The sequence below is a fragment of the Phycodurus eques genome, chromosome 21 (assembly GCF_024500275.1).
Source record: "Phycodurus eques isolate BA_2022a chromosome 21, UOR_Pequ_1.1, whole genome shotgun sequence".
Lineage (NCBI taxonomy): Eukaryota > Metazoa > Chordata > Actinopteri > Syngnathiformes > Syngnathidae > Phycodurus > Phycodurus eques.
Genome location: NC_084545.1, coordinates 13014551 through 13026059, shown reverse-complemented (window position 1 = coordinate 13026059; position 11509 = coordinate 13014551). Strand labels below are relative to the sequence as shown.

Genomic DNA, 11509 nt, shown 5'->3' with positions numbered 1-11509 from the left:
ATTGATGCTTTTGACTGTCGCCTCCAAATCTTCTTCTCCTTCCGTCAGGCTCCCATCGTCATCATCACCGTCGTCGTTGTCTCCGTCGTCTTCTTTGTCTCCTTCATCACCAGCAGCGCTCCCATCAGCACCATCGTGATCGTCATCACCATCGACACCGTCACCGTCGCCGTCAGCACCGTCCGCGGCATCATCACTCTCAACTTCCCCATCAACATCATTATCTTCGTCACGATCATCACCGTCAGGATCACACATGTCGTCTTGGTCCATTGCGTTATCGTCTGTGCTCATAGTTGGACGGAAAACTTGACACTATTGCCCCCCTTGTAGAGCGTCATCGTTGACCCCGGAGTTTTAAATCCCCAACCAAAATGTGGCAACGTCACCAGCTCTCGATTATATTTAAGTAAACAGACGTGGTGACGTGTCTATCATAACGCGTCACCATCAACTAGTTGATGTCTTTTCCCTGGGACTTTTCCATCTTTTTGTGTGTTGTTGTTTCCATGGAGATGAAGGCCACGCGAGAATGCGCAAAGTCGCGTCAGTGGCCAAACACAACAACGCGAGAGTTCCGTATTCTCGCGCCCGACAGAAACCTGTCATGGCGGAGTACCGAGAAGCGCCCTTGGCTACGCGGCCGAAAACATTGGACCCAAATGAATATTTTAATGTTTCACCGGAGTATCGAAGGGCCGAGGAGGCCAGGGCTGCGCTGCGGGCGAATCTCAAGAGGCAGTACCAGCTTCAACTGAACAACCCGCATAGGAAAGAGCTTATTGTAAGCGGCTACCGGCGAGCTAACAATGTCACCCTTGGCTTGGAGAAGCAGTCCAGCTAACATGCTAACCGGCACACTTGTAAACATTATTCATAACACTCCAGTTTAGTTAACATTCAACTCTGTTATTCGTGTTTTATAGATTTTCAACTCTATGGCGTGCGGTTCACTTATCCCAGGCGGCGGCTCTATACAAGGTGTCATTACAGCGATCGATTTCACCAAAACAAGCCTACACAAATGTATCTAACCTCGCTATTTTCACTCTTTTGTCTCCCAAAAAAAAAATACATCCAGACTTTGAACATGGGTGACAATTTCGCCCCAGGCTTGCTTTTGAGCCAACTGAGTACGTTAACTAGTATGGGGAAATCAGACTTGGTTCAGGTGCTTATGAGTAGGGTTTTGACTGGAATGTGAGTGGGTCGAGATCTGTTTAAAAAAAAAACCCTCAGAAAATAATCGTCCTCATCTACAACAGCTCAGCTGATGGATGTCAATTTGTTAAAAACATTATCACCTCCATTCTTGGCTATCGCTCGTCTTCAATAAACTCATGTGAAAACAATTATGTTTTTAAACATTTGTATTGTGTAACAGGACGATCCCGCCCTGACACGCTGGGTATACGCCCGTGGCAACCCCTACGCACACTTCAGGCCCACCTACAAGACGTCTCTGTTGGGGGCCATGTTTGGGGTTTTTCCACTCTTCTTCTTCTATTACGTCTTCAAGACAGACAGGGTATGTGCGCGAGTTGCTTGTTTTGTAAGTGTGTGTGTGTGTGTGTGTGTGTGCGCGGCAGACAGGGTATGTGCGCTAGTTGCTTGTTTTGTAAGAGAGTGTGTGTGTGTGTGTGTGTGTGTGTGTGTGTGTGTGTGTGGACGACGACGACGACAGGTAACCCCTCTACTACAGTTGTCCTGGTTTGTCATCGATGAATTCTCAAATAGCATTGCAAACATGGGTTTTACTCATTTTGATAGTTTATCTCTTTAGCCAAAAATGAGCACATTTTTGTCATTTCAATTAAGTTACATTTCATTCTTAAAGGCACCTTTCTGTCAGAAATACTCAATTGGAAGAAAAAATGTTGGAAACAATACTGGTTTTCTGCCTGATGCGAGACCCCCAACATGCTGAGGAAAAAACTGCATTTGTTTAGCTATTTGTGTTCGGCCACACTGCAGCCTTCAGGTAGCTTCCGACTTGGCTATCGTTCTTATTCAGGTCTCAATCGAGGAGTCCGTTAACTAGGCGGAATTTGTTATTGACCACACACAACGCTAGGATTTGTAATCGTGACTATTGAAGATTAAACATTTATGATTGTCAGCAGATTGGGAAGGAAAAATCACTGAACATACCCAACAATGGTCAGACTAATCTTCTAGAGCCATCTAATAATAGGCTCAAATTCAGCCCGAATATCCCTGTGTGTGTACCCATCTTTACGCGTCATGTTGATTGTTTTTTTTTTTTTTTACAGGACAGAAGAGAGCAGCGTATTAAAGACGGAACGCTGGAACGCAAGTTCAGTTTGTCATCGTGACCTCTGCTGTACAAAAATCAACCTGCCTCTTGTTTCGGTGTGTGTAATAAATAACAAAATAAAACTATACTGTCATAATCAAAGGTGTTGTGGCTTTATATGGCATGCTCAGAAAAGATGAATGCTGGGGGAGAATCATGATATTTTAATTGTATACATATCAGGGTGGGTGGGATCAGTCATAAATCAAGTGACAGTTATGGAATGATAAAGTTTTAGTGCTTTTTCTTTTTTTTGCCCATCCAATGAATGTACAGTTATTCCAATTAAATATACAGATATTTTTTTTTCCAAACAGTACCGTCTTACATGTCAAATGTGTGATATAGAGTAGTGACTACATGGAACTTGAGTGGCTATGTTAAAATATATTTGGAAATTGAAATATGTCGGGTTTTGCTTGGCTATTGCATTTGGCCCGGATTCTGCGTTGTCTCGTGTTTTGTGGGCTGCCAGTTGGGGTTAAAGTGGCTGCATAGATGCTCCCAGCACTGGTAATAGCTCTTGTCAAGCTTCTGGCACGTCTCCAGACCCCACTTGGTCACAGCCATGCTGAAGGATGATTCGAACATGAACGCCTGAGGGAACCAAGATGTAACAGATGTGAAGTTGTTTTGTACAATTATTCTAGTTTCCTTGTCAGATTTGTATTTCTGTTTTTGTTTTTTTACCATGGTTCCTTCAGCCACCCTCTCTGGTTTGAGCTCAGCTAGGCTGTTCTTCTCAAAACAGTCAGCGTCAGGGCCGTGTGGGGTCATGATGCTGTGGAGGCTGGCCCCACCCGGCTGGAAACCCTCCTCTTTGGCTTCATAGTGGCCCTTTATAAGCCCCATGAATTCACTCATGCAGTTACCTTGAAACATCAGCAGGTGGAGCTGTTACACAATACTAGCGCAAATCGTGGATGTGATCATATCAAATTACACTAGGTGGCTTTACAAATATAGTACAGTATAAGTTTAAACGTCTATTATAGCAATATAGTTCTGGCTTATTAAAATTTAGAACACGTACAACAGTCTCTATACATTAACCCTCAATCGTTGTATGGTTTTTACTACGCTTTCATCTTTTAGATTTTATTTTATTTGCATCCATTCATTTATATTTTTCAACCCTTCAAATTCCTGTTTCCAACTTGAAAATTGACATTGTTTTTCAGTTCCACCTTTTTTCTTATTTATAGCCAGCAGAAGGAGCTTACAATTCCCCTATTAAAATGTAATGATTGTATATGGTTAGCAGAAGAGGGTATCTCCACTTCATTGTAAAATCTAAATAGCTCGTTTGCTCCACCGAAGCTCACTAAGCCATTAAACGCCTCTTTCGCAAGCTAGGAATATTACATGAAATTGCTCCCTTATCCAAAAATTAACAAATGATGAAATCTGGTCGAGAACAAAAAACAAATAAGTGTTGATTCTACTGCAGAATGAGACGGATTACACAAATTGCATGACTCAATCAGTAAAGGAGGAATTAAAAAAAAAAAATGTCGTAGTCATGTGTTTCAATTGGCTAAAAATGGCTGCAATTTGATGTAAGGAATATATAACTGATAATATGTAAAGAGTTGACGTTGAAAATCACAAACTAAGACAATCTCCACCCTTGGGAGGTTTCATTACATCTGCATTAACACGGCTAAGATGTTTTAAAATAAAAAAACGAGGTGGACACAAATGGCCAGCGTAGAGCCCAGAGGGAGTATACAGATTGAAGCATATTCCTATCTCATCCATTTTCTCACTTCTGCACAAATGTTATGCCTTACGGTGATAATATGGTGGACGGAAGGTATGGTCAGCCACACCCCAGCGCGGGGGGAAGATCACAAAGTCAGCGATGGCCACACCCGGTCTGGTGGATTTGGCCGTCAAAACAGTAAAGATGGATGGATCCTAAACGATATTAGAAGCAACATAGAACTCAAGAGCGTGTGCTCGTAATTATTTTGGTTTTGGAAATTGTGGACGCAAATGAGACTCACTGCATGATCAAAGGCCACACAGTTGATGACCATGAAGTTGTTGACGTTGTACTTGTACGGTGTGTAGTTGCCGTGCCAGGCGACCACGTTGAAGGGAGAGAAATCCTAACGGAACGGAACAAAACATGACAATTTGACCACAAGCAAGTAGGTAACTAACACAAAAGGAATCGAGCTTTTCACAGAGAGCACCAACAATGGCTGACGTCAGTGTACTCTGGGTTAGTGCTGCTTGACAGAAAGGAGGGTGGGGGAAATGGTCGTAATGAAAAGGGTTTGTGAAATAAGTTGTACTTCTGCTCCTCTCCCATTCCCCTTGTTCTTTGTGAGCCAAGTCTGCAGGTTTTACTCAGTAATTGGCATCAAAATCAAACTTTCACAAACTTTCATCATTTCGACGCTCACCGCAGTGCATTAAGGGGTTGTTCGATGTGGGGAAGTGGTTGCTGAAATAAACCAGTAACGGTGGGTGCAGAGCTATTTCTTTATCTTGGTTGTTAAAAAAAAAAAAGAGAGCAATTTTGTAGCGTTCTACTGTTCTGATAATGTCACGGGGGGGGGGGGGGGGGGGAAACGCAGCAGCAGCTCTAAAATCGATATAGTTCATTACAACTCAAGCTGTCTTCTTAGTGACCTTGGCACTCTTTACACACACATTACCACGTAAGCTTCCACACACTGAAAAGAAGTCATTGCACGTAGTTCATTACATAACCTAGATGAACTAAATACACACTCACTCACACACACACACACACACACACACACACGTAGAGTCGCTGCTGCACTCAAAGATCTTTGGTCAACCTGCAGGACGATTATTCCTGAACATTCACTTGCGGTAGCTCTGCCAGATTCGATTAAAATGGAAAGTGGGAGACAGTTGCAAGCACACGCACACACACGAAATAAAAAACATATTGGCCCAGTCAAGCAAATAATAAGTTAATTTGAGCAGTTTTGGTGCTCAGCGGGGGGGCAAAACAGCGGGAAAAGATGGGAGCATCTTCCCTAAAATGAGACCTCCCTCCCCCACCTCCCATCTTATTTCCTGTCCCCCTTCTCGGCCTGCACTCCAGGCGTCAGGAAAAAGAAGCTGCCACCTTTAAACCTCAGACCAAAAAATAAAAATAAAAAAAATTAAAATGGAGCAAGAGGCTTGAAAAGGTTTTACCGTGACAAACATCTCATCCATTCTGTCTGCCCAATTATGTGCCTAACAGGACATTTGCAGGAGGTGTTGGGGTATCATTCTCTGAGTGAAATCTGTTGCAATTAATGCTTAACTTGAGTTGTTTTTCCACTTTCTGCAACTCTGAACGCCTTAACTCATTATGAGCGATTAAGACGCATAATTGAGGTGGAAACATTTCGATAATAAATCACCGGGGATGGTAAATCAATCAGCGGCGACGGCTAATGGATCAAGTGCGTCCCTTGGACAGTTTCCTGGCTGTTAGTCATTGTCGCGCTTCACTGGTGTTTACTGAAGCACATGCAAACTTCAAATGGGGTAATAGGGCAGATAGGCCTTACGTGGCAGATAGGACATCTTTGGAGTACAAGGACACACAGAAAGCACACTAAACACCTGTTGGCAGGCGAAGAGCCTCCCTTGGTATTTATTGATGACGCTGTAACCTGTGGACACTTCCCGATCCTCGTACCACGCCACTGGACACAGGAAGTCTCTCGGGTTGGCCAGACCGTTGCCTCCTGCAAAGAGTCACACACGCGTGTAGTTGTATGTACCTGTTGTAAAGTTGAAAACAATGTCACTTCAATGTTGAGGGCATTATAGTATTTTTCTGAGGGTCTGGAAGACTATGGAGCAACTGGAAAACATACAGTTATTGTCTTCATAATTTGATAATTGCTGAAAACATATGCAAAGACTGAGAACCATGTGGTACTGAATTGTGGAGATATAGTGTTAAACCGTTTTTCACCAGTTCGGTTTTCCTGAATTTTTGGGTATGGCTAAAAGAGCGGGCCGTGACGCACTTGGGTGTCCGGCATGGTTTTCGCTATTCATACGCTGACACCCACCTATAGGCCCGAGGTCAGGGAGTTCAAAATGTGCTCCGTACACCTCCAGGATATAACCTCTCGCTTCTCCAAACACGTCCACGCTGAAGCGCATCCCTTGCTGGAAACATGATGAACGATGAAAATTGAAGATTAAAGAAAGGCGCGTCTCAATACTTTTGTCCATATTGCGCAGACACGTAGGGTGCTCAGCTAGCAATTCTTCTTTTTCTCACTTTTGTAAAGTAAACTTCCCAAATACGGCCCAAAAAAAAAAAAAACACTGTCAGAGGATTGCAGACACGTGCAAGAAAACGTACCTGAACGACACATATCTCGTTCGGCTCGACCATCATCTTGCCAAACTCTGTGGTGATCAAGAGCTCGCTCTGCTGTGGCACTGAAGAGACAAACAGTACGAGGACCCGCAAAAAGAAAATATGAGGGAATAAGCACACTCAGAATTGAGCAATTAGTGTGAAAGATAAGGGTGTAAACATCCCTCCTTTTTTATTTTGCTCACCAATCAGAAAGTCTCCATCGGAGTTGTTGAAGCATCTGGAACATGAGAAACAAAACAAAAAAAACATTAGATCCGCCTTCACGATCTTACGCTAGAATCTGCATGCTGCCTTTTCCAGGATAATAATCCTCAGTTATGATTAGCACTGCACTGAATCTTTCTGAGAGCTGTTTCTAATATTTCTCTGTCACGGCACTAAAGAGGGTACGGATCATTTTGGTTGCAAATCTCAATCATAAACATCATATGCGCATAAGTCCATTCACACTTGTTCATCATGGAGGTGTTGCAGGTGTACACGTGGATGCCAATGCCGTTGCGAGATTTAGCATCCCCAGCACCGCAGATGGTGTGCAGACCCTGCAACATTCACATACAACAGTCACACTGAAAACCTTTGATTTCAAGTTTGAACATTGAAAAAGAGAAAAAAGACAAGCTCACAGCCACAAAGTCGACTAGCTTCTCTGTAGACTTGGGGATGGAGAATGGGCGCCATCGCATCTGTAAGAGGAAACCAACAGAATCGCAATGATGTATCGCAGTTCATTGTTCCCCCTCCCCTATATCACAAATTATTTAAGGATTTTTTTTTTTTTTTTTATGGGTTCTTACATTTTCATAGAATTATTTTTTTTAGAAACGTGTACTGTCAGTGTAGTATCACGTTGTGCTGCAACATGCCCGGCAGCACCGAGTTCTACTGGATTTAGATGAAGCGTCATTAAAAGGAAGAAAAAGCGGCAGAGAAGGTCCTCAATCAATGTAAGCTCCAGTAATAGTTGCTGTTCCCACAAAGCAGAGCGAATATAGCTACTGTAAGACAGTGACAATTGTTGTATGCCTGTTAGTATGTGTTGCCGATCTGTGCATGTTAAAGTAGCAATTGTTTGAAGCGTTACAATTACTGTAACATCTGTGCTCATTTCCATGAGTCTGTCTATGGGGCTTTCGCATTATATGTTAGCATTAAGAGAATACATGTACACGGTATGAGTGTCCCATAAAATGTGATACCCCAATAATCATTTGTTTCCACGTCACAGACTCACAGTAAGACTCGACCCTGTTCCGAATAGCGACCTCGCCTTTTTGGAGACTGTTGCCTTTTTTGGATTGCCTGCCTGTGGGCCGACCTCTGCCCATATATTAAACCTCTCTTTTTGAAACAGTCCATTTGTTTTTGGAGTCGTGCATTTTTGGGTTGTGTCCTCTGTTCCGTTCATGACAAAAACTAAGTTGAATGTTAAACTTTTAAAAGGTTTAAGGTAAAATACTAGCTTTTCTGCTTTTTCAAGGGTGCAGGAGGACATTCACGAGTACTGAAAAGGCATTTCTTTTGTTACATTCAAACAGAGTCAAAGAAGAGTGTGAAGCATGGATTTTTGAGGAAATTCATAAAATAAACCAACTGGAATTGGAAAGGAGATGTGAACATAAAAACAACACAAAACAATGTGGAGCAAGGCAAAAAGGAAACAGTGCGTCCCACGTCGCATGTGGGCGTAGTGAACATTTTTTAACCTTTGAACTCATTTGAAAATGTTGTTGGAATTTTGATAATTCCTTGATTTACTTTTCTTTTTTTTTTTTTTTTTTCTCCAACATGAAGCATCTTTAATTGAGTTTTTCCAAGACATGTAGTTACTCATATTTAAAATTATGTCAACATTTTTGGGGCATCCTGTATATTTCACTTACACATTTTATGGGGAAATTGAAGCAAAAGCATGGCGCTCAAACATATGGAAGAGAATTTGACTACATTTCTTCAGTCAGCTAAGATGAACTGATGATAAATATACGCACTCTTAATCAATACCTGTATATACCAGCGTTGTATTGTGCAGAATAATGTCACCACAGTGGAGGTCTGCATCGATGTAGCACAGCCTCCCACAGCTGAAAATCAGCTGACCAGTGAGATCACATTGTTCTTTTAACCGCTATTTGATACTAAATTATCAGCACAAGTCATGCACTTGACTGTGCTTCACTTGCTACAGGACACGATTAAGCAACAATCAGTTCCAGACAATCAAACGAGGTAATGGATCATGATGGCCCTTCCAAACAAATAACAGACTACAGTGCTTCCATGTTACCTGGTTGGGATCGGGCTCCACCTCGTCCCACTTCTCTGTCAGATTCCCACAGGGCGCAGGCAGGAAAGGTTTATGCTTGACAGATGGGAGAATGCGATAAAGCCAGCTGGAAACAAGCGAAATTATTAAAATATCCATTTAATTTGTCAGAGAGAATTTGACAGTGTACAGTATATATATGGATATACAGTAATGGCTCGCTGTATCTTGGTTCAGAAATACCAGTCTAAATTCACAAATACCAATCTAGCCTGACGTACAGCTAATGTACACGCTCATAACAATATGGACAGGAACAAATGCAAGTAAAGAGCAATGTTTAGCTTGATTTTATACAACTGAAGTACTGTAGTTAAAAAGAGCTCAAGTTAAAAAGAATTCTGGGAAGCAGCAGTCAGTCCTTCTTCCAATGATGTTTTGCGCTGCCTACACGCCGGGATCGTCACTGTGGCGCACAGTGCCTAATGCTTTAAGCAGGAAATGACCCATTTTCACCATGTCCGCACGGGCTGTTATTCACATCACTCAGGCAGAGCGCGCCTGACTTTTATAGGCATGTGCTCATGTAGCGTGTGTGAAATGGTGACCTCAAGTGGACAAATAAAATACCTGCACCTCTCTTAATTGTCACGTATTGACATTGAATTGCATATATGTGAAACTTATAAATTCATGTAAATTGTACAATAAATAATTGTCGGCTACTTTGTGGATTTCATCTATTGTGTGTGTGGGGGGGGGGGGGGGGGGGGGGGTTAGGTCCTGCAACCTTGTCCCCCGTGATAAATGAGGGATTACTGTAGAGTATAGTGTTCGAAAAATACCTCCTCTTATTGGCTGGACGTGGGCAAGTGAAGGCCGATCCAGAGAGCTGTTCAGCGTAGAGGCCATACGGGCACACCTGAGGATTGTTCTACAGAGACGCGGTGGCGCATTCAGGTGTCATTGTGAAAATGGGGATTTTCCATGAAAATTCAACTTCAACCTGTCCTACCTGTCCTTCAGGTAAAGAACCAGGACAGCGAGGGTCTTCGGAGGAGAATTCATTCCCAAATCCACGCAAGTACTGAAAAGCAGACATTCAACATGCCACGTTTAAGAGGGAAAAGACACACACTCACCATGCAGCTTCATTGTAATGCAGGATAAAGGTGTTCACGCTGCTTATAATTAAATTGGAAGGCTCGTCATTAAGTGTTTTTCTTAATTGTTGTCACAGTGATTCACATTAGATTTGTGATAAAACAAAGCACAGTCATCCATTATTTGGTGTTCCAGATAGAGACTCATTAAACCGGCATCCTCCAGTGTACGTCTTTATTGATATTTTAATTCCGATTGCTTTATTAGACACAACCACTATTTAAACTTGTGCTGACTATCACCACCCTATGACCACTGGCATGTAAAGAAATGTTGCTGAGTCATTGGGAGTGTGCAGACTTACGCGCAAATGTGTTCCATGTGCGTGTCTTGGTATATTTTCTGTCTTCTATTTCAAAACAAAACTTAACAGATTCACCAACAAAAGAACCCCCCCCGTAAAAAAAAAAATAAAATCACTATTCTTGAAGCAAAAGGGATGTTTAATATACTGTCGATTTATGGCAGGGACATGGCTTTGTTTTGGGACTTATACTTTAAAAGCTTAGCGTCCCCACGGTCACATCTGGCAGCTTTTGAATGCTGCATCCTGATTGGTCGGGAGCAACATCGCCCCTCTCTCAGCCCGTCTGCTTCGGCTGTAGAAAGTCTTGCTCGTTTGTTGCACATTGAACTTTATTTTTTAGTGATACGAAAATAGGAACGGATGTGGCGAACCCATTCTTCCATTTTTTTTTGTATTCCACAATGACGGAGAATTTGTATCTGTATGTGCAAGTTTTAAAAAACTGACACACTCACTTGTACGAAACAAAAAAGACAGTGTTTTGGAATGAGATAAATGCTGCCTTACCTTGAGTTCAGCCATTCTGTCCTGGTGTTACAAAAGATATAAATGAATGACTCTTACGGCATTCTCCTCGAGCAAACTCCGCTGAATGCCCACAGTGCGTGGACGAGGGGGCTGGATTTGCACTCTTTGTCAATATGGCTTCAATTAGGCCTCCTTGTGGCCAATGAAAATTGGCCTATGGCGAAAGGGGAGAGGACGGGTCAGAGGTGGGACCGCGCGCAAACAAAGATGAGTGTCCGATGCTGCCAGGACAAACAGCAAGTATGAGAGGTTTTTCAAGCTTTGCAAGAGTATGTGTCGCGGTAGGTAATAGGAGGTGTGTGCTGTGATTGTGACAAAACAAGAAAACGGCTGGCAGTGAAAAAGTTCATGTTGGTCATTATGCTGGAGTAAACTTTCTTTATTTACACATAGTATTGCATCGTTTCCACAACCCCAATTCCAATGAAGTTGGGACGTTGTGTTAAACATAAATAAAAACAGAATACAATGATTTGCGAATCATGGTCAACCTATATTTAATTGAATACACTACAAAGACAAGATATTTAATGTTCAAACTGATAAACT

At 42.3% G+C, this 11509-nt stretch overlaps 2 protein-coding genes across 2 annotated transcripts; one reads left to right on the top strand and one right to left on the bottom strand.

Moving 5' to 3' along the window:
• The first annotated feature begins 598 nt into the window (after positions 1-598).
• Positions 599-2419, top strand: ndufb4 (NADH:ubiquinone oxidoreductase subunit B4). Its single transcript, XM_061666493.1, has 3 exons — positions 599-784; positions 1385-1528; positions 2274-2419. Exons 1-3 carry the CDS (start codon positions 608-610, stop codon positions 2334-2336), a joined length of 384 nt encoding a protein of 127 aa, XP_061522477.1. The 5' UTR covers positions 599-607; the 3' UTR covers positions 2337-2419.
• An 87-nt stretch (positions 2420-2506) lies between these two features.
• hgd (homogentisate 1,2-dioxygenase) lies at positions 2507-11031 on the bottom strand. The gene is made up of 14 exons (XM_061666532.1): positions 10940-11031; positions 9977-10048; positions 9807-9895; positions 8983-9088; positions 7322-7381; positions 7146-7237; positions 6878-6912; positions 6675-6754; positions 6376-6475; positions 5918-6042; positions 4327-4431; positions 4111-4237; positions 3008-3189; positions 2507-2914 (listed from the first exon to the last, which is right to left on the bottom strand). Exons 1-14 carry the CDS (start codon positions 10952-10954, stop codon positions 2741-2743), a joined length of 1362 nt encoding a protein of 453 aa, XP_061522516.1. The 5' UTR covers positions 10955-11031; the 3' UTR covers positions 2507-2740.
• Between the last annotated feature and the right edge of the window lie 478 nt (positions 11032-11509).

Excerpts from the sequence above, each read along its gene's own strand:
- hgd (XM_061666532.1), bottom strand. Across the intron at positions 6,476-6,674 it reads ACGAGATATGTGTCGTTCAG|CAAGGGATGCGCTTCAGCGT; the intron begins GTACGTTTTCTT and ends TCATGTTTCCAG. Across the intron at positions 6,043-6,375 it reads CCCTGACCTCGGGCCTATAG|GAGGCAACGGTCTGGCCAAC; the intron begins GTGGGTGTCAGC and ends GACTCTTTGCAG.
- ndufb4 (XM_061666493.1), top strand. The coding sequence starts at position 608 with ATGGCGGAGTACCGAGAAGCGCCCTTGGCTACGCGGCCGAAAACATTG. Across the intron at positions 785-1,384 it reads CGCATAGGAAAGAGCTTATT|GACGATCCCGCCCTGACACG; the intron begins GTAAGCGGCTAC and ends ATTGTGTAACAG. Across the intron at positions 1,529-2,273 it reads ACGTCTTCAAGACAGACAGG|GACAGAAGAGAGCAGCGTAT; the intron begins GTATGTGCGCGA and ends TTTTTTTTACAG.